This window comes from Papio anubis, chromosome 5, assembly GCF_008728515.1.
Source record: "Papio anubis isolate 15944 chromosome 5, Panubis1.0, whole genome shotgun sequence".
NCBI lineage: Eukaryota > Metazoa > Chordata > Mammalia > Primates > Cercopithecidae > Papio > Papio anubis.
Genome location: NC_044980.1, coordinates 128,690,539 through 128,713,482, shown reverse-complemented (window position 1 = coordinate 128,713,482; position 22,944 = coordinate 128,690,539). Strand labels below are relative to the sequence as shown.

Genomic DNA, 22,944 nt, shown 5'->3' with positions numbered 1-22,944 from the left:
TGGGGGTCTGAGAACCAATCCCCCACAGACACCAACGCACAACTGTATATACAAAAAGCAATCGTATTTTTATTCCCTAGAAATGAACATTCTGGAAAAGAAATTAAGAAAACAATTTCATTGATAACAGCATCATAAAGAATAAAATATTAGTAATAACTCCAATAAATGAAGCACAAAGTGTATTCTGAAAACAATAAGATTATTTAAGAAATTTAAGAGAACCTAAATGGATGGAAGTACACCTCATGTTCTTTGAGATGGGAAGAACTTAGTATTGTTAAAATGGCAATACTTAATATTGATTGAAAAACGTAGTGTTGTCAAGACTGCAGTATTCCCTAAATTGATCTACAGATTCAATTTAATCCCTATCAAAATTCAAGTTGCTTTTGTTCCCAGAAACCCAAAAACTGACTCTAAAATTCATATGGGAATGCAAAAGATCCAGAATAACCAAAGCCATTTTGTAAAAGAAGAGCAAACTGGGAGGACTCCCACTTCTAGATTTCCAATTTTGCTACAAAGCTACACTAATCAAGACTCTGTGGCACTGGCACAGAATAGAAATGTAGATCAATGGAACAGAATTGAGAATCCAGAATGGTCAACTGATTTTTGACAAGGGTGCTAAGATAATTTAATGAGAGAACGAGTTATCTTTTTTAACAAATGGTGCTGGGGAAACTGGATATCTACATTAAAAAAGTTAATTTGGACTCTTACTTTATACTATATACAAAAATTAACTCAAAATGGATCAAAGACCTAAACACAAGACATAAAACTATAAAACTCTTAGAATAAAACATAGGCAAAAATCTTAATAACTTTTCTTGACATTTGCTAAGAGAGTAGATCTTAAGTATTCTTACCACAAAAAAGGTAATTGTGTGAAGAGATGAATACATTAATTACCTTGTCTGTAGTATTCGGTTTACTGTGTATATATTTATCAAAACATCACATCACACACCTTAAATATATGCAATTTAATAAAAATAAAAACTTTTAAATAAAAATATAAAATGAAGATTTCTGATGGTAAACACAGTGCCTGCTGATTATAAAGTATTCAAACAGACATTTTTCCAAAGAAGACATACAAATGGCCAATGGGTATATGAAAGGGTGCTCAATATCGCTAATCATCAGGAAAATTCAGATCAAAATCACAATGAGATATCACCTGTTAGGACAGTTATTATCAAGAAAAAAGCCAAATCATAAAAAGTTGTATTAGTCAGTTTTCATGCTGCTGATAAAGATACCTGAGACTGGGCGATTTACAAAAGAAAGAGGTTTAATGGACTTAACAGTTCCACATTGCTGGGGAGGCCTCACAATCATGGCAGAAGGTGAGAGGCATATCTTACATGGTGGCAGACAAGAGAGGAGAGAGCCTGTGCAGGGAAACTCATGTTTTTAAAACCATCAGATCTCATGAGACTTATTCACTATCATGAGAACAGCATGGGAAAGACCTACTCCCATGATTCAATTATCTCTCGCTGGGTCCCTCCCACAACACATGGGAATTATGGGAGCTACAAGATGAGATTCAGGTGGAGATACAGAGCCAAACCATATCACAAGTGTTGGTGAGAATGCTGAGAAATTGAAACCCTTTTTACTGTGTTGATGGGAATGTAGAGAATGGTGCAGCCACTATGGAAAACAATACAGAGGCTCCTCAAAAAATTAAACATAGAAACTACCATGTGATCTAGCAATCCCACTTCTGAGTATACATCCAAGAGAATTGAAATCAGGATCTTGAAGGGATATCTGCACTCCCATGTTCACTATAGTATTATTCACAATGGCCGAGATATGGAAACAACCTAAATGTCTGTCAACAGATGAATGGATAAAGAAAGTGGGGACATATATACACAATGGAATATTATTCCATCCTAAAAAAAAGGAAGGAAATCCTTCCATTTTCAGTAGCAGTAACGAAACTAGAGGACATTATGCTAAGTGAAATAAGCCACTCACAGGATAAACACTATGTGATTCCACTTATATGAGATATTTAAAATAGTCAAACACCCAGAAGAATGTATGTCTTCTTTGGAAAAGTGTCTATTTGAATACTTTATAATCAGCAGCCACTACATTTACCATCAGAAATCTTCATTTTACATTTTTATTTAATTTTTTTATTTTTTATTAAAATTGCATGTATTTAAGGTGTGTGATGTGATGTTTTGATAAACATATACACAGTAAACTGAATACTACAGGCAAGCTAATTAACGTATTCATCTCTTCACAAAATTACCTTTTTTATGGTAAGAATACTTAAGATCTACTCTCTTAGCAAATGTCAAGAAGAAAATAGAATTGTGGCTACCAGCGGCTGGGATGAGTTGAAAATGGGCAATTGTTGCTCAATGGGTATGAAGCTTCAGTCATGCAAGATGAAAAAGTTCTAGAGATCTGCCATACAACATAGTGCCTATAGTTAAAATACAGCATTGTGCACTTAAAAACATGTTAGGAAGATAGATCTCATGTTGTGTTCTTACCATACACAAAAATAATAATAAACAGAGACCATACACATACAAGAATACAAGAAAATTTTTGAAAATTATGAATATGTTTAGTACCTTGATTGTACTAAATGATATCACATGTGTATACATATGTTCAAACTTATCAAAATACATAAATTAAGCATGTGCAGTTTTTTGTGTATAAATTATACCTCAATAAAGCTAAAAAAAAGTCCTGTGACCTTGGATTAGACAATGGTTTCTTAGATATGACAGCTAAAGCATAAGCAGCCAAAGGAAAAAAATACATAATAAAACTTGATTAAAATTATAAAACTTGTGTGCTTCAAAGAACATTATCGAGAAAGTGAAAATAAAACCCACATAATGGAACAAGATATTTGCTAATTATATATCTCACAAAAGTCTAGTATCCAGTATATATAAATAATTCTTACAACTCAACAATAAAAAGATAAGTAGCCCAATTAAAAACTGGGCAAAGGATTTAAATAGACATTTCTCCTAAGAAGGTAAATAAATGATTAACAAGCATGAGAAAAGATGCTTAATATCCTTAGTCTTTAGAGAAATTCAAATAAAAACAATGAGATCCCACTTTACACCCACTAGGATCACTGTAATTGAAAATACAGATAACAAATATTGGTGAGACTGTGGAGAAATTGGACTCTCATACATTGCTAGTGCAAACGTAAATTGATTTGGAAAATAACTTCACAGTTCCTCAGAAAGTTCAACATAGAGTTACCATATGACTCAGCAATTTCACTCCTAGGTACATACCCAAGAGAAATAAAAACATATATCCACACAAAAACTTGTACACAAACATTCGTAGCAGTATTATTAACAATGGCCCCAATGTAAAGACAACCCAAATGTCCATCAACTGATGAATGAATAAACATGTTAGTATATCCATTCAATGGTATTATCCAGTCTTAAAAAAAGAATGAGTACAGATACATGGATGAACCTTGAAAACACACCAAGTGAAAGAAGCTGGGCACAAAAGGCCACATACTGTATGATTCCATTTTATGAAATGTCTAGAATAGGCAAATCCATGGAGAGAAAAGTAGATTAATAGTTGCCAGGGACCAGGAAAGTGGAGAATGGGGAATGGCTACTACTGTGCATGGTTTTTCATTTGGGGTGACAAAAGTGTTCTGCAATTAGATAGCGATAATGGTTGCATGACTTCGTGAACATACTTAAAAACCAGTGAATTGTACACTTTATGGGGTGGATGTTATCACTTGTGAATTAAATCTCAACTTAAAACAGATTAAATACTAATTAGCAGATATAAAATGCATTTCAGATACATAATAGTTCTTCCTTTTCCTCTTGCCCTATTCCCAGATCTTAAGGAAACACTGACGCCCTGCGTTGCCATGTTTATCCTGAGGCTTCTTGTATTGCCCGGCCCACCCCCAGGCACTCGCAGTTGAAGAACATGGGCCTGGGAAGCCAAAAAGGGAATCAAAGATTCAGAGGTTCTCAGGTCCCTTAGGTGATGCTCAGGGGGAAACACTTTCTACTCCATTTTTTTCATGGGAAAGGAAACATATTTCAGATTAGACCACACAGTTAGTTGGAAAAGCCCTTAAAATTCTTCATTTTTTTTGTTCTCATTTCATATTCATAATCCCAAGGATTATAACAACAGGAAGGGAGCATTTCCCCCCATTATAGAAGGACTATTGCCATTGAAAATCATATCCATCTCCTATATATCTTGTCTATCATCTACCTATCTATCTATCTATCATCAATCATCTAGTCATCTATCACTGTATTCATTTATTTGGTCCCCAGTAACTTGATGAACTTGAATCACTCTCCCTGAGTCTGAGTCTGGGACACTGAAAAAAACCAAGGGCCAAGACTCTGGATTAAGGTAAATTAACCTCCATCAGGGATGCCAAGTAGATTTTAATCTACGTGCTAACTTCAATACATTAACAGTTGAGAAAGTTTCTGTGCTGAGCAAGATCCTAGGGACATATCTGTGTCTAGTTTGATAGAATGGCATGCTTGATTAGTAATGTTTGCTTGAACTCATGTAGGAAAATCAGGCTTTGTGTACTGCAGATATGCCACCCTGCCTCTAGCCAGAAAACCTCCTGGTCATATCACTCAAACCTTGAAACACTGCATTTGGCCCAATACGAAGTTGTATTTTATGTGTACATTTCACCTTCAGCAGCCCGCAGCTTAATTTAAAGCAAATCAAACCAAATGCCCACTCTGTTGTAACAAGTATAACCTGTCCCATCCATTATTCCATCAATGACAAAGTAAATGACTTACTGGAGAATGCTTCTTTAGGTTCCTGTCTTCTAGGATAAGTCAATCACCCTTTACTTTAGACCCCATACATTAGATAATGCATGTTCAGGGTGGTATGGCTGTAGACACATCCCATTCATTAGAAAACTTAGAAACGATTTCCTATCTTAAAATTTTTGTTGCCATCAAATCTCCCCTTGCATATTTCACTTCCCAAATTGGTGATGACTAATCTCTCATACTTGCAATTATTTCCATTCTTTCTCACTCAGCACAGAGGATTTGTGTGTGTATGTGCATGTGTGAAGGCAGAAGGATGGGGACAGGTAAAATGGAATATTTTAAATCTTTACTTTGCATTTGCAAGTCAGAGATGGAAGATACCAAGTGGGGACTCATTATTAAGCTAAGGCTCCCACTGGCCAAAACATGTAGATGTAATGCCTTCTCCACTCTGATCATGAGTATGCAGACTTTATTAATAGAGTGGTTCTGGACTTTCTTTAGGTTTCTGAATGCATTTGGTTAATAAGTCAGTGGCCTAGCACAGCCTGCTGTTTCTGGGTAGGTTCTTTCCACTGAAACACAGGAGGAGGAGAGAGGGAGGAATCACCACGTGTTTAGTCAGGACAACCCTTTGCAAAGCACATGTTCTCCATCCTTCTCTCAAAGGCTTCCAAACTGCAGATCAAATAAACAATCAAAGATACCAAAGAGATTTATGATTTCCATACCCTCTCACCCATTATTCCCATAGCTAAGTAAAACCAAATGGTGCTAGGTAAATTTTATCCAAATAAAAACATCCAGACATGTCCAATACTTTAACTCTTCTGTTATTTAACATTCTATACAAATCTTTACGCTTTTCTTGCATTTTACTTTTAGTGCTGTGCTCAGTTGAAGATAGTGCACATCTAATAAAAGACTGATATTTTCCTGACAATAGAGACAAGTTAAAAAGAAAAAGAAAAATACATACATGAAAAACATTAGTGGGGATTTGTTTTATACTTTTTTGCATGTTGGGGTAATTTTTGCAATAAGAGTGTATTGCTTATATTATTAGAACAATCAATATAGCTACATCTTACATATCAATAGGCAAGTTATCAACAAAAGACACAATTAGCTTTAACAGAAGAAAAGGAAATGATTTTTTAGCCAATGGCTTACCAGAAAGAAATAACAGAATAGGAAAAACTAATGACAGGGGACAATGCCTGCCTACCCACAGCATGGGTGTAAACATCTTTATTTAACCTTTATTAGTGACACAGAAAGGTCCTAGGAATCAGAACATGGACCTCAGAGTCTTTTTGAGGTACACATTCCATGTAGTATATGTAATATATGTAGTATCCAGAATTTGCCCTATAAACAAGGTCACCTTATTATGTAATCTCCTGGTTTCCTTAACCTATTCCAGCCACAGGACATTGGAAACAGTTTTGGATCATAATCCTGAAAGACACAATCCAAATGCCATAATCCTAAATGTTGAAATTCCAAAAGATCAAAACCTCTAAAGTCCAAATCCTTAAAGTCTAAAATCCCTGACATCTTAAAATCCTGAAGATCACAATAACAGGATAGTCACGTCATATTAGGAGAACTATTACCTTGTTAGTGTCTCTATTTGGAAATTAAGTGTGCTTTAAAGAGAAGAAATTGGTGGAAAATTAGGATGATTGGCCATGCGATATGGTAACAATGAAAACTTCCGTTTAAAAATGCCATCAGTTTCCCGCATTAGCATTCCTTCCATCTCATTGCATTCCAGGGGCTTTTGATGAATTAAAGCCACATTTGCTCGAAGAAGCCAGTGAAGTTACTGCCTGGTTAGAAAATAATTATGTGCATGGTAGGACAAGAAGACCCGCAACAGTTGTGCACCAGTATTGTTTCTGAGGATGGACTTCTATGTACTCCAAACAACATGGAAGCATGGCGCCGAAGATAGGAAAACTTAATAGGGAAGGCTTATGTTGTTGTATACAGAATCATAGAAGAATTTTTAAAAGAGCAGTGCCACATAGAAAATGAAGGTGAACATATTCTCTGAGGAAAGCCATGTCCTAAAAGAAAAAAAGCAGCTCTTCATTGAAATGCAAGATTTCAAAATAGAGTTAATGCTTGGGAAAGTCAGTCATTTTTTATGGAGTATCTTTGCACAATGCCTATAATCTATTCCTGTAACATATTTTTTGATATGTGAAACTTTCTTTTTAGTTTTTTCTTTTTTTAAGTTTTCTTTTATTATTTTACATTTTCAGCATTTTTTTACGATTCACTATGAGCATTTCATCTTGGCATCATTTCCAATACTGGAGGTATAAATTGTGTAGAGACTTTTAGAAAGTTCTAATTCATTGCATACATTTTTGCAAATTTGACTTCGCAAAAGTATATTATCACAACAATGACTTTGTGTGTAAACATTGTGCCTGTACGTAAAAGTGTTGAAACGTCTTCAGTAAATAAAGAGATGTTCCTTTTGTGCATCTGCATCTGTGAAAGATAAAATTTCTCAAGATCTCGGATCTTTGAACATCTGTATGTTAGATGGTGATTCACTGTGGTTTTTTATTGATCCCATCAAAAGACTTGGGTTGTGCATCACAGTATTTCAGATAACTGCAATTTTAAATCTGGGTGCACACAATTTCCAACAATAGTAATATGCACTTATGCATTTCCCTTTTTGACCCATTTATTCATGAATATGATTCATTTGCTCATCACTATTATATTTATATGACTGTTGTTAGTATACCCAAGTGCTTATGTTTACAAAAATATGTATTTTTGCCTATTTTATTGTGTAAATTTGTCTATAGTGTTCTGTCACGTTTTTATGTGTCTCAAGTAAATCCCTTCTGAAAATGTAAATGCATATCTTCAAAAAAATTTTTTAATTTTTTTTCCAGAATTATAGTTTCAGGATTTTGATCTTTTGGAATTTCAACATTTAGAATTATGGCATTTGGGGTTGTATCTTGGGGACTACAATTGGCTTCCATAGGAAAATAACTGATGTTTACATCTAATTCCATTTTAGAGTAGATAACAAAGCAGGTGAGAGTGTCTGTCACCAGGCTGGAGTGCAGTGGCGTGCTCAGCTCACTGCAAACTCCACCTCTGGGGTTCAAATGATTCTCCTGCCTCAGCCTCCCAAGTAGCTGGGACTACAGTGTGCGCCACCATGCCCAGCTAATTTTTGTATTTTTAGTAGAGACAGGGTTTCACCATGTTGACCAGGATGATCTCAATCTCTTGACCTTGTGATCCATCCATCCACCTTGGCCTCCCAAAGTGCTGGGATTACAGGCGTGAGCCACTGCACCCAGCCTTAGTGTTTTGTATGTGCTTAGCCTAATGTAATTATTTTAGGAATACTACTTCATTTAATTATTACAAGAATCCTATGAAGGTTAATGTCATCACCTTCATTTTAGAGGTAGTAAAATGAAGCTGATTTATTGATTGTTGAGCTTCAAATTCTGAAATATGAGAGAAGCTGTGTATGAATGATAAGTCATTCATTGAACCGTATAACAAAATATGTAAGAGTATGAATTCTAGAGTCTAGTAGATTCGAGTTCAGGCCTTGGCTTTGGCACATCCAGCTGTGGGACACTGAACATGTCACTTCAGTTCTCTGAGCCTCAAGCTTCCTCAACCTTATTGCTGAGTTTTTTGCGAGGATTAAATTATACAGGGAATGCACTTGTTACAATACATGTTGTACAGTAAGCTTGCCTCCACTGACTTTTGAAACAATTTTTATTGCATAATTTTTTTTTTTATTATTTAAAAAATGATTTGCGTATGTTGAGCCAGTTTTGTATCCCAGGAATGAAGCCAACTTGATTGTGGTAGATAAGCTTTTTGATGTGCTGCTGGATTCAGCTTGCCAGTATTTTATTGAGAATTTTTGTTCTCAATAAAATTTTTGTTCATTCTGATGAATCAATGTTCATCAGAGATATTGGCCTGACTTTTGTTGTTGCTGTATCTCTGACAATTTTTTGGTATCAGGATGATGCTGGCCTCATAGAATGAGTTAGGCAAGAGTCCCTCCTTATCAATTGTTTGGAATAGTTTCAGAAGAAATGGTACCAGCTCCTCTTTGTGCCTCTTGTAGAATTCAACTGTTGAATCCATCTGATCCTGGGATTTTTGATTGGTAGGCTATTTATTACTGCCTCAATTTCAGAACTTGTTCTGGTCTATTCAGGAACTCACCTTCTTCCTGGTTCAGTCTTGAGAGGGTGTGTGTGTCTAGGAATTTCTCCATTTCTCATAGATTTTCTAGTTCATTGGTATAGAGCTATTTATAGTATTCTCTGATGGTTGTTTGTATTTCTGTGGGGTCAGTGCTGATGTCCCTTTATTATTTTTAATTGTGTCTATTTGATTCTTCTCTCTTTTCTTCTTTACTAGTCTAGCTAGCAGTTTATTTAATTATTCTTTTTTTAAAAAATAGCTCCTGAATTCATTGATTTTTTGAAGGTTTTTTCGTGTCTCTGTCTCCTTCAGTTCCACTCTGATCTTGTTTTTTATTGTAATTTTTTTGTCACATAAAATTGTGTGTGAATGTTGAAATACTGAAAGATAAAAATCTGGAAAATATAAAATGTATAAAACATATATGTACAAAGGGTAATAACCAAATGAACACCTGTGCCCAGCACCTGGTTTACAGGAGCATTGTCAGCCCCCATGAAGCCCAGGTGCCCGCCCCTGGTCACATCCCCTTCCTCTCTCCTGGAGGTAACCAGTATATAAATTGTGTCAACTCTTCTCTTGCTTTTCTTTATATTAATAGTTTTACCATATATGTATGTGTTCCTAAACAATATATGCTTTAGATTCGCCTGTATCTGAACGTTTTAGAAACAGCTTCATCTTGAGATATAATTTATAAAGCTTACCTGTTTCAAGCATGCATTTGAACTTTTAATAAACATGTACTGCATATTGTTCTGTGATTTCCTTTTTTTTTTTTTTTTTTTTGAGATGGGGTGTTGCTCTGTCACCAGGCTGGAGTGCAGTGGGCCCTCTAGGCTCACTGCAACTTCCGCCTCCCGGATTCAAGCGATTCTCCTGCCTCAGCCTACCGAGTAGCTGGGACTACGGGCATTCGCCACCATGCCCAGTTAATTTTTCTATTTTTAGTAGAGACAGGGTTCCACCATGTTAGCCAGGTTGGTCTCGATCTCTTCACCTTGTGATCTGCCCACCTCGGCCTCTCAAAGTGCTGGGATTACAGGCGTGAGCCACCACGCACTGCCTATTTCCTTTCTTCTAATCACCATTATGTTTTTGAGAGTCATCTAAGTTGATGTATTGGGTTGTATTTTATTCATTCTCATTCTTGTAGGGTATTTCATTAAATAAAAATACCAGAATTTGTTCCCATTCTACTGTTGATGTACGTATGGGTTGTTTCCTGTTTCACACTACTACAAATGATACTACTATGAACATTTTGAACGTACACAGATACGAGAGTATAACTAAGAGTGAAGCTGTTCTGTCGTAGGGTATGGACAGGATCAAATTTCTATGTTTCGTAGGAGGATGAGACCACCACTCTACCCATGACCTGAAATAAGAAGACAAAGCTGAATGAGTGACAATAGTTAGGAAGAGCTGTGTTGGTCAGGCACAATCTTTCTAAGCCCAGCTGACTGTTCATCTTATTTATGTATGGATTTGGGAAGCTGGGAGTTCAGGGGTTTGTGGACTTTCAGAGTGTTAGGGGTTTGACGGATTAAGAAACAGGGTGCTCAGGTAAGACTGTTGTTGATTGGTTGGGAATCACTTACCAGAGTGAGTCCGTTCCTAATTGGCTGAAAGTCAGAAGTGAGGGGCTGTTATTGATTGGTTGTTTTGAAGAGCATGTTTACCATAACTGGGATGCCATTGATTGATTAAAGGGTTTAAAATATGGGTGGCTAAATATTACCACGGTTACAGAAAAATCAGTTTTTCCTTGCCGTGTGGGAACTTTTTTATGTTCAAAAGATATTGCCAACAAATTAATTGTCCAACAAATGTCTTTGTTTAACTTGTTACTATGGGAAAATCTTCAAATATAAAAAAACTGGAGAGGATAGTATAGTAAACTTTTATGTACTCATTACTTTAGTACTCATTACTCATGTACTTCAGTAATTAGCCGTTCATAGCCAATTGTGTTTAATCTATATGCTACCTACTCTCCAAACTCCTGGATTACTTTGAAGCAAATCTGAAACATCCTGTGACTTCATACCCATAAATGTTTCAGTATGTATTTCTAAAAGATAGGAACATTTTACAAACACCTAAGGTATTATGCTTAAAATTACACAGAATAATTTCTAATATCATCAAGTAATGTTAAAATTGTCCCTATTCTCTGTTTCTCTCTGTCTATCATTTCCTCATTTGATTCAGACTCCAAGTAAAGTCCATACATGGCATTTTGTTGATAAATCTTGTAAATCTCTTTTAATCCACAGACTGCCCCTCTCTCTTTTTTCCTTCCCTCAGAATTTGTTTGTTGAAGAAACCAGGTTCTTTATCTGGTAGAACTTCCTACAGCCTGCATTTGGCTGACTGCATTCCTGTGGTACATTTAACATGCATCCCTGTGCTGCATAGTTCCTGTAAACTGGAAGTTAGAGCTAATGGCCTTATAAGACTTGAGCCTGATTTTTTGACAAGAATACTTTATAGGTTGTGTTGTGCATTTCCAACAGGAGGTATAAAATGTCTGATATACTCTCTCTTTCTCTCTCTTCTTAACAATAAGATTGACTAGGTATCGTCAGCCTGATCCATCCATTACAGTTTCTCATCAGTTTTTCAGCACTAATGACATTGCTCAGGTCCTATCCCATTATGGGTTTCAAAACAGTCTCCTACCATCTCTTCTGCAGTTCTGAGGATGGCACTGGCTTCAGAGGGGAATATGCATTGGAAACAGTTAATACAGAAGGCAGGGAAAACGGGAGGAAAGCAGGCCGCAGGTAGGAAAACAATATCATTGCTGGAGCAAAGGTTTTGTGCATTTAAAAATGTGAGGGGTATTGCAAAATTGTCCTCTAAAGAGGTTAAACCAACTTACACTTTTCAATAAATGTTTCTACATACTCTGTCAATTTGATGGGTAAAAAACTACACCTCATTCTGGTTTACAATTGTTAATTTTAAGTGAAGTGGATCATATTTTCAAATATATATTGGTAATCTGTATTTTTTCTTTTATGAAAGTCTGTTGCTATCTTTTGCCCATTTTTCTTTTCTTTTTTCTTTTGAGACAGAGTATTGCTCTTGTCACCCAGGCTGCAGTGCAATGGCACAATCTCAGCTCACTGCAAACTCCGCCTCCTGGGTTCAAGTGATTCTCCTGCCTCAGCCTCCCGAGAAGCTGGGATTACAGGCATCTGTCACCAAGTCCAGCTAATTTTTGCATTTTTAGTAGAGATGGGGTTTCGCCATGTTGGCCAGGCTGGTCTCGAGTTCCTGACCTCGCGATCCACCCGCCTCGGCCTCACAAAGTGTTGGGATTACAGGCGTGAGCCACCATTCCCGGCTTTTGCCCATTTTTCTATCAATTTGTTTACGCCTTTTATTTTTTAAAGAATTCTTTGTATATTAGGGAGATGAGTTCCTTATCTGTTATATCATATGAGTTATAGATATTTTTTCAGATTATTGTCTTTTGACTCTGATCAGGATACTGCTTGCTTTGTAGAAGGTTTTTTTTTGTTTTTGTTTTTGTTTTTTAACTGTTATAACGCATTTATCAAATATTTCCTTCATAGCTTCTGGGTTTTTTAACATTCTTTGAAAAGTCTAATCCATACCATTAAAAAGTATTCATAATTTCTCCTAGTATTTCTACGGTTTCAGTTCATTTCTTTTCTTTCTTTCCTCCTCCTCCCTCTTTCTCTCCTTTTCCATACAAATGTTTGGTTCACTTTGATATGGATTGAACTTTATTTATTTATTTATTTTGAGACAGGGTCTCACTATCTCACCCAGGGTGGAGTGCAGTGGCATGATCACTGTAACTTCAAACTCCTGGGTTCAAATATTCCTTCTGCCTCAGTCTCCTGAGTAGCTAGGACTATGGACATACGCACCATGCCTGGCTAATTTTTAAAAATTGTTTGCAGAGATGGGGTTTTGCCATGTTGCCCAGGCTTGTCTCAAACTCCTGGCCTCAAGTGATCCTCCTGCATTGCCCTCACAAAGTGCTAAGATTACAGGCATGAGCCACCACACCTAGACTGCACTTTTATTTCTTGCCAGATGTTGTCTCAATACTGTTCATAGAATGACTTATATTTTCTCTAATCATTTAAAGTATGACTTCTATTGTGTACTATATGCTGTATATATTTGTGTCTATTTCTGAATCATCTGTTTTGTTTCACTTATCTATTCTTTTAGTACATTGACTCAGATCCTTGATGTATTCAATGCGTTGGCATTCTATGTTGTATACATTAGATGCCTCCTTGAAAGGTGCATCAACAATTAGGTGCATAAAGCAAAAACAATTGTAAAGCAAAAACAATTAGGTGCATAATCTCATTGGCATCGTTTAGTTATTGTTGTGTAACATACCACATCAAAACTCAGTGGCTTCCAATGACACCCAGTTAAGCCCACACATTTATAGGGTGTACTAGGCTGGGTTTTGCGGGGGCAACCATGCTCTGCGTGGCGTCCATTCCCTTCCCAGGGCAGCAGGATCATCTGCCTCACGGCGATGCAAAAACACAGAAGGAGTTTGCAAAGACTAAGGCCCCAGAGGACCCAGGCTTTCCTGACCCACTGCCACTTCTGCCTCATCTTAGTGGTCAAAGCCACACAGTTAAACCCAAAATCAAGGATGAGGAAAGTTCCCTTTACACCCATGAGACATGGCAAAGGTGTGGACGCAGAGAGGGTGAAGAACGGGGGCCACAATCCCAATCTCCCACAGCTACTGATACTAAATTTAAATGGGGAAGCTTCCATAGAAAATTCCAGGTGCTCATCTAATAGTAAGCTAAAAAGGAGTTGTGAACATGTATTTGAAACACACTGAAAATTTAAGTCCCCAGAAAAGTTCAGGGTAATATAACATCCATGTGTCTATCTCCAATAATTAACAAATTAATATTTTTACATATTTGCTTCTGATTTTTTTTTTTAGAAATAAAATATTTTAGAGTTTATGTACTCTGTATATCCTTCCACAGTTTTGTTTCTCTCACTATCCAGAAGTAATTACTATCTTAAAGATAGTCTGTGCATATTTTTATTATATATACAGCATTCACTAAGATTAATATTCTTCTTTGTCTTTAGATTTTAAATATCATAAATAGTATACTCTATATATATAATTCTAAAAATAGCTTTTTAATTCAACCATATATCTAGAGATCTAGCTGTGTTAATATATATAGATTGTTTTCATTTAAATTGTTATATTTTACTCCATTGTATGACTGTATTTGTCTGTTCTTGCATTGCTATAAAGAAATACCTGAGATTGGGTGATATATAAAGAAAAGAGGTTTAATTGGTTCACAGTTCTGCAGGCTGTACAGAAAGCATGGTAGCTTCTTGAGAGGTCTCAGGAAACTGAAAATCATGGCAGAAGGCAAAGGGGAAGCAGGCATGTCTTACAGGGCTAAAGCACGAGGAAGTGAGAACAGGGGAGGTGCTATACACTTTTAAACAACCAGATCTCACCATAACTCACTCACTCACTATCATGACAACAGCACCAAGGGGATGATGCTAACCCATTCATGAGAACTCTAGCCCCATAATTCAATCACCTCTCTCCGGGCCCCACCTCCAACACTAGGAATTACAATCGAACATCAGATTTGGGTGGGGACACAGATCCAAACCATATCAATGACTATATTACACTTAATCTTTTTTCCTTTATTAATGGATGCTTTTAATGGTATTATCATATCACAAACAAGAAAACATTTAAAAATCACATATTTAAGGTAAGTGCAGGCAATTTTATTAAAATATTAAAGTTATTTGCAAATATTACACAGATAAAATATAATTAAACTGATAATTCAAAAACAAGCGATATATTAAGGAATATGTTATGAAGGGCTATACATTATTAATGATCAATTTTCTTCTGAAATACATGCTCTAAAGGAAATAAAAGAAAGATCTACCAGCAGACAGCACTAAATATTCCATCATTCGCACGAACATTCTCCTACAAGCCACAGCCCAGAAGACTGTCGATATGCACCTTGCCTCATCATTTTCTGTTAATATTTAGTCAGTGTTTCCAATATAATTGGCTGCTTCTTCAGATCAAAGGCTTTTACATAGGCCCTACCTGCAAATCAAATAGCTATCCATGGAATATTAGAACTTGACTTGCTCCATTCTCTTATATTTTTTGTGTCTCACACTAAAGAAATGAAAGATGCATGATTCTAAGGCTAAATAGCTAGGAAGTATTCATTCAAACTTGAATATTCTTCAAAGAGAGTGTGGGGGCAACTCTAATCGGAGGAAGAAACATAAAGGAAGTAAACCCAGATGTTTTCCACCAAAGTCCTCCTTTTGGCTGGTCTGATTTCTACTGGTAAGTCGAAAGTGCAATTTTAGAATGTTAATTTTTAAAAACTGATTTCAGGGGAAGATTAAAAAGATTAAAAAGTCATTAATAGCATGATCACAACAAAGACTTGTGTATTTGGCTATTAAAAAATGAAACAGGAATGATACATGGTCCTGATGATGTTCTAAATAATTTAAATGGAATGTTACGGTTCTTTAATGAGGGAAACATAATAGTGGGTTGAGAAGACATTACAAAGCCTTTCAGTTTTGGTCTGGGACTTAACTAGAACAAAACTAGATAATAAAAAGTTGATATAAGAATTTGATTCTGATTTTGATCAAAATCAAATTCTGATACAGATACTAATACAGAGACTGGTGTGGATTAAGACAAAGGGAATGCTCCCTTAATACTCAGAGAAGGAGAAAAGGTGCATAAATTACTACACTGTCTGATATTTGCCTCAATTCCCAAGGATAAAGATTAGTTGCCAAACTGATGGGATTATATCTTGATCAAGGTGTTGATTTGGAGCTTGGCTCCAAGGCATAAAACTTTTGAAACCCATCTTTTAAAAGTATTTTAAAGAAGAGGCTTAATGGCCATATTCTGTAGCTTCTCTTCACAGCATAGGTATTAATGAAGAGTAAAATGTCTTTAAATAAAATCAATAGTCAAATTACCAGACTCTTGCTTTTGCTTGTTTGTTTCAAAGTGCAAGGTTGAGTGTGCTTACTGTATCTCTCTGTGAATGTTAACACCAGAAATCCAGGATGTTTAATTCAATTGAACATTTATCAAGTGCTTACTATACTAAAGAGATGAATTGTGCCTAAAACAAAGTTTGCACCAAGTCTGCTGAGAAAGCAGCCCTTCCTCCATGTTTCACAATTTTTCATATAATTGGTTCTACTCCTTTTCCCACCTCCTCTCCTAATCTCAGTCTAGGCTAAATTGGTTTAACATTTCAGATTATTTCTAACAATCTCCCTCTTCCCTTCCATGTTTGCAAGTATGAGATATCTAGTGTTAAACAAACTTGGCTAGTTCAGAGTTCGTTTTTCCTTTAATTCAAACATTTGCTTGGATTTGATTAATAGAACCATTTCAAAATTACAATTTCTAAAATTATTTTCTGAGCCATGCTGTTTTATTATTTTTGCTTAATCTAAAAATAATGATCCCCATGGCAGATAATGAGCAAAGAAAAATAGAAAAGCACAACTTATACCATTTACTAATGGATCTGAAGCAAGGTATAATGATGGAGGCCAATGCTTATAAAGAGACACATTCAGCCGGGTGCGGTGGCTCATGACTGTAATCCCAGCACTTTGGGAGGCTGAGGCAGGCAGATCACGAGGTCAAGAGATCAAGACTATCCTGGCCAACATAGTGAAACTTCGTCTCTACTAAAAATACAAAAATTAGCTGGGTGTGGTGGTGTGCACCTGTAGTCGCAGCTACTCAGGAGGCTGGAGCAGGAGAATCACTTGAACCCAGGAGGCAGAGGTTGAAGTCAGCTGAGACCATGCCACTGCACTCCAGCCTGGCAACAGAGTGAGACTTCGATTCAAAAAAAAAAGTTGTATTCACTAATGCTCTAACATAACAAAGCAGAATTCTGTGGCCCGGGAAAAAACCAATTTTACATCTGAATCAGGATATAAAATTCTGGAAAGATGACCTTCCCACAAATACATAAAGTTTGGGGAAAACTACAGTGAAAACAGAATTGTCAGGATCCACTGTGTGACTGATAAGGCAAATGGAGATAGGGAATGTCTGAGGCCAGGAGCTCTGCTCTCATGTTTCTCCTTTTTAGCACTGGCAGGGCCATGGGCTAATATATGTGCTGGCAAGTCTTCCAACGAGATCCGGATGTGTGACCGCCATGGCTGTGGACAGTACTCTGCTTAAAGGTAGGAAGTTGCACAAACAACCATCCAACCCTTTGGTCCCTAACCTCTTTTCTCAGTGTCCTTGCCCATCGTTGGTTGCCTCAAGGGCTCACAGTTCTGACAGCATGAAAAACCAGAGATGTAACCAGTTATATCACTGTCTTTGGAGCAGCTTCCAATAACTCTGCTTCAATTATGAGCTGTGAATTGGGATCAGAATGTGGAAGAAGGAAAAGAGCAGGGAGCAAACACAGTTTTCCTTCTGAATGTCTTCACACATTAACTTACCTCACTTGGTTTTTCCAAAGGGGTATCAAACACGACTATCCCATTTTATAGAAGAGAAACTTGAACTGAGGTGCCAAAGCATTAAGGGACCTGCCAAGCACAGTTGGAGATGGTGAAGGCTGGGCCTGAATTCAGGCTTTTGGTTCCTCTTCCCACCAAACTACGCTGTTACTGGCCCAGGTTCTGGAGGTTGAATATTAGAGGCTGACTCTAAGCAGGCGAGAGAGCACCACTATCTCTTCCAGACAATGAGGGTCACACTCCTGAATTTTCAGTTATACCCAGCATCAACGTGGGGTGCCACTTTCTAGTGAAATAGCCATGTGTCCAGTCATTTCACTGATCTCCGTCCTAACTAGAGGGGAACTCTCACATATACAGATACAACTTACAAAGCAACCTCAAATACTGAAACAGGACTAAGAAGGGAAATATGGGAAACGTCCCCTGAATTGCCTAAATTTTAACTCAGCTCATACTGTAAAGTTTATGCACTTGATTGATACAGTAACTTCTTGGCTTTTGTCTTGAGCCTACTCAGTGTTGCTTTGTATATAATTGTAGCAATCCTGGTAAATCTGATCGTTCAGACAACAGCCTATTAGAAGCCTATTAGAAGGCTGGTGAGAGCAGGCATAGTGACAGCAGCGGGAAGCAAGAGCTGAGGGGCTGCTAAGATGAACTCAAGGCACCTCACGATCTGGAATAGTTTGGTTTGGGCTCCATGCACTTTAATAAACCCAGGAGGTATCACACGCTGTATTAAAATACCATATATAGTAAGTGGTATTTACAATCACTTTTCTAGATCACTGCGAGAAAAATAAGAGGAGGGTAACATGTGATACTTTTATGATAAGTTCCCATAAAAAGCCAGCTGTTTTCAAAGTGGGCTTGAAGACGTCAAGATCTAGGTATCTAGAAAATGCACTTACATGGATTGCCTCATTCCCCCCAAATGCCATAAAATAATAGTGGTTAATACTTGTTTAAAGCTTACTATGTATCAAGTACCATTTTAAATGCTTTCATCTTTATAACATGGTTATTAGCACCTGCAGGGAGGGAGGTTAAAATTGGCCTAAACAGAGTGAGGCATCCTGGGACAGCCCAACATGTTCTGGCAGCTTCAAGCTTTGGTACCTCGTCTGGAAACAGTGGGCTAACACCATGTTCCTGGGCAGTAAAGCTCCCCAGGGCAGCTCCTCAGTCTGTTCATTCTTATTTACATCCTAGAAGTCAGAGGCCTCACCAGGGTGTGGACATCTTGTGCTCTGCTGGATCTACTGTGTATGCACCATTCACTGGAATGATTGTGGGCCAGGAGAAACCTTATCAAAACAAAAATGCTATCAATAATGGTGTTCGAATATCTGGAAGAGGTAAGAGAGGTGGAGTCTATACCTGGGGTGTCTACTGGACATGTTGATGTTTATTTATTTAATGCAGGTTCCATACATAGAGATTTTGTACTTCTTTCAAAATGATACAACCTAGAACAGAAAGAATATAGAGTGTACCCAAATTAGCTGATGCGTTTTTTAAAAAACTTTTATTTAAGGTTCAGGGGTACATGTTCACATTTGTTATATAGGTAAACCACATGTCACAGACATTTGGTGTACAGATTATTTTGCCACCCAGGTAATAAGCATAGTACCCGATAGATATTTTTTCTGATCCTCTCCCAGCTGAGGCACTTTCAAGGATGTTTCACCATTTTCTTTGAAAACTTCTGCTTCACGCACACACTCCGTGAAACCCCACAGCTGATTGGAGGCATTCCTTCCTGTGACCCATGTGGTTTTGCTTAACAATCTATAAACGAAGCCACTTTCAGCAATGCTAACCATAATGGATAGATACTTGCATTTACTCAAATCCCACAAATCATAAATGCTGGCATTTCTCCAAGAGTCGAATGTGAAATATTTTTGAAAGCTTCTAAGTTTTAGGTAAAGCTAGGTCTCCTGGTACTCCAGATATTGGCTTTGTTGTTCGGTTACTCCACCAACGTATAAAATACACACATAAAAGTGCACTACACATCCATGTGTAGCTCCGTGAATTTCAAAAAGCAAATATACCTGTGTAATCAGCACCCAGATCAAGAAAAAGAACATCACCCACATCCTGGAGATCCCTTGTGCTACCATTTAGTCATTATTCCCAGCAAGATAATCACCATCCCAAGTCCTAACACCATGTATTAGTTCTCCCTGTTTCTAAAAATGGTATAGAATTAAACAGCATTCACTCTTTTTTGTGGGTCTTCTTTCATTCCACATCATGATTATGTGATTAATATTTTTGTATCCACATTTTTTTCTGATGCATGATATTCCATTATATGCATATATTTTCATCCATTTCTCCATTCTTCCTCAGACGGACTTTTGGGTAGTTTCCAGTTTTAGGCGATTATAAAATTGCGGCTGCGAACTTTCTTATACCTTTTAACGAACATATATATGCATTCCCATTGGGAGTGAGTCCAGAGGAGACTCTCCTCACCAAGGCTGTGAGAGGCATCTTGTGAGGGAACCCACATCCTTGAGGAGCTATATAGTGGTTGTCCTCTTTAGGCCCAACGTCGCAAGGGAAACTTCTGCCATTGAACTGGGTCCTCTGAAGTGGTGCTTAACAGTTAATGCCAAGGTCAGTGAGAGCAGTAGTAATCAGATTCGTCTAAACTGCAGAGATTTGTGACATTGGCTAGTAATCACGGTGACCCTAGAACTGAATAGATGAGCAGCCAACTAAAGCCTTATTGGACTTGTGTGAATGGAAATGCTCCAGGTCTGATGAACAAAATGCTGACTTCAGTCATCACAATAATGGGTTCCAATTCCCAATAAATTCCCAGGCTTGAATTGGTTCAGTCCCAGAGCCTCTTGAAAGAAAGGGAGGCTCAGTCCTTTTGCACAAGGGTCCTGCCGTGCAGCCAAAAATTTATACTGTAAACCTTACTTCTAGCCACCCCCAAAGGGACCTGCAATGGTTTAGCAGGATGACAGCACATTGGGGAAGAAATAATTAGGCTCTTCAGAGATTATTGGACACTTGCTCAAAACTGACACTAATTCCTGGAGATCTAAAAGGCCACTGTGATTCACCAGACTATAAAGTAGGGGCTTATAGTCAGGTGGTCAATGTAGCTTTTCACTAGCTATCTTACAGTGCTACAGAGCTTTTCACTCCATCTTACAGTGAGCCCAGTGCATCCTCCAAACTACCAAGAGGCTATTTCCCCAGTTTCAGAATGCAGAATTGGAATTGACTTTCTTCTTCTTTCAGACTGCCTTGGCAGTTCTTGGTTATCTGCATTTCCAAACAGAATCTGTTTGTTAATTTCCACCAAAAATCCTGCCAGGGCTCTGACTAAATCTACAGTAAATATACAGATCAAATTGAGAACTGATATTTTTAAAGTAGTGAGTCCTCCAATCAATGAACATATTATATCCTCCACTTACTTATGTCTTCCTTCACTCTTATATTAATGGTTGTTGTAGTTTTCAGCGTAGAGATCTTGCACATCTTTTAATATTTATTCATAAAACCTACCTGATGGGAGTTTTAGCTCTTCAACAGCAGAACTATCCAATAGAAATATAACAGAAGTCATGTATATAATTTCAAATTTTCGGCCGGGCGTGGTGGCTCATGCCTGTAATCCCAGCACTTTGGGAGGCCGAGGCGGGTGGATCACGAGGTCAAGGGATCAAGACCATCCTGTCTAACACGGTGAAACCCCGTCTCTACTAAAAAATACAAAAAATAAGCTTGGTGTGGTGGCTAAAAAATACAGAAAATAAACTTGGTGTGGTGGCAGGCGCCTGCAGTCCCTCAGACACTCGGGAGGCTGAGGCAGGAGAATGGTGTGAACCCGGGAGGCCGAGCCTGCAGTGAGCCGAGATCGTGCCACTGCACTCCAGCCTGGGACACAGAGCGAGTAGTTTCTATTAGCCACATTGAAGTAAAAAAACATGGTATTTTAGTATTTTATTTAACTCAATATTTTCAAAGTATATCGATATGTAATACAAAAAGTATTGAGATATTTTACAATTTTAAATGCTAAGTCTTCAAAATCCACTGTGTACTTTACCATTAAAGCACATCTCAATTCAGATTAACTGCCTTTCAAGTACTGAATAACCACATGTGGCTAGTGGCTACCATATTGGACAGCATAATTTTACAGCCTTATTTTTATGCTCACTTGACCGGTTTGCAGTGCCAGTAGTGTATTAAAGTCTATTATTGGTAGGTTTCTATCTATGTCTCCTGGCGTCTCTTGTAGTCTCTGCTTTATATAGATGACCTGTTATTTAGTGCATGGATAGATGTAACTGTTGTATCTTCACTGTGACTTGGGGCATTTACTCTCTTATATTATCTTCCTTTGTCTTGTTTCAATACCTTTTGGCCTGATTTCCACTCTGGTAACAGGACGATAGCCCTTGCTTTCTTATTGCTTGGCAAATCTTCGTCCATTTGCTTGGCAAATCTTTGTCCAGCTCTTCACTTTCAGCCTTTTCAATCGCTGTGTTTTATTCCATACAGCATTAAATTGGGGTTTGCTTTTCAACCCAATGGGACATTTTTTAATAGACAAGATAAGGCCATTCACATTTACAGATATGACTCCTATATTTGTACCCAACACCATCATTTTATTTTATAATTATTGTATTGCACTCTATTTCTCTACTTGGGTCTTTGCCTTTTTAGTTCTTTTGATATTTAGCAAGGTTTGTATTTTTGTTCCAGTTATTTCCATTTTCCTTTAAAGTCCAATAATTTCATCAGAATATGTCTTGGAGCTGACTTTGTTCAGGGTTCACCTTTTCTAACTAGCTAGTATTTTCCTGCCATTATTCTTCAATGCCTTTATTAGCATTTCATTTGAATCTATTCTTCCTTTGGCATCTTGTAATTTAGTCTTCCTTTTTAATATCATTCTGTCATTCTCATCTATTCCTCTCTGGAGTTCATTCAACTTTATTTTTGATTTTTTATTTTTTGTCCATTTGTTATTTTTTAAATTTCAGATTCAAGGTTACTGAAGCCCAGATAAATAATTATACTTATTTTCTTTTAGGTTTTTGTGTCAAAATGTTCTACATTAAGCCAATTAAGTATAAAGGTCCTGTTAAGAAGGGAGAAAAACTTGGAACTCTATTGCCCTTGCAGAAAGTTTATCCTGGCATACAGTCGCACGTGCACATTGAAAACTGTGACTTGAGTGACCCTACTGCATACCTGTAAATGGAAGGCCAATGGTCAGATCTTCAAAATAAAAAGTCATCTTAAAAACCTG

General features: G+C 37.2%; 1 protein-coding gene across 1 annotated transcript; it reads left to right on the top strand.

Annotated features, from left to right (window-relative positions):
* Positions 1 to 15,200: 15,200 nt before the first annotated feature.
* On the top strand, positions 15,201 to 22,944 carry LECT2 (leukocyte cell derived chemotaxin 2). Its single transcript, XM_003900125.5, is given in 4 exon segments — positions 15,201 to 15,450; positions 17,255 to 17,351; positions 18,855 to 19,000; positions 22,726 to 22,944. Coding segments are annotated over 4 exon segments (456 nt in total). The 5' UTR covers positions 15,201 to 15,404; the 3' UTR covers positions 22,893 to 22,944.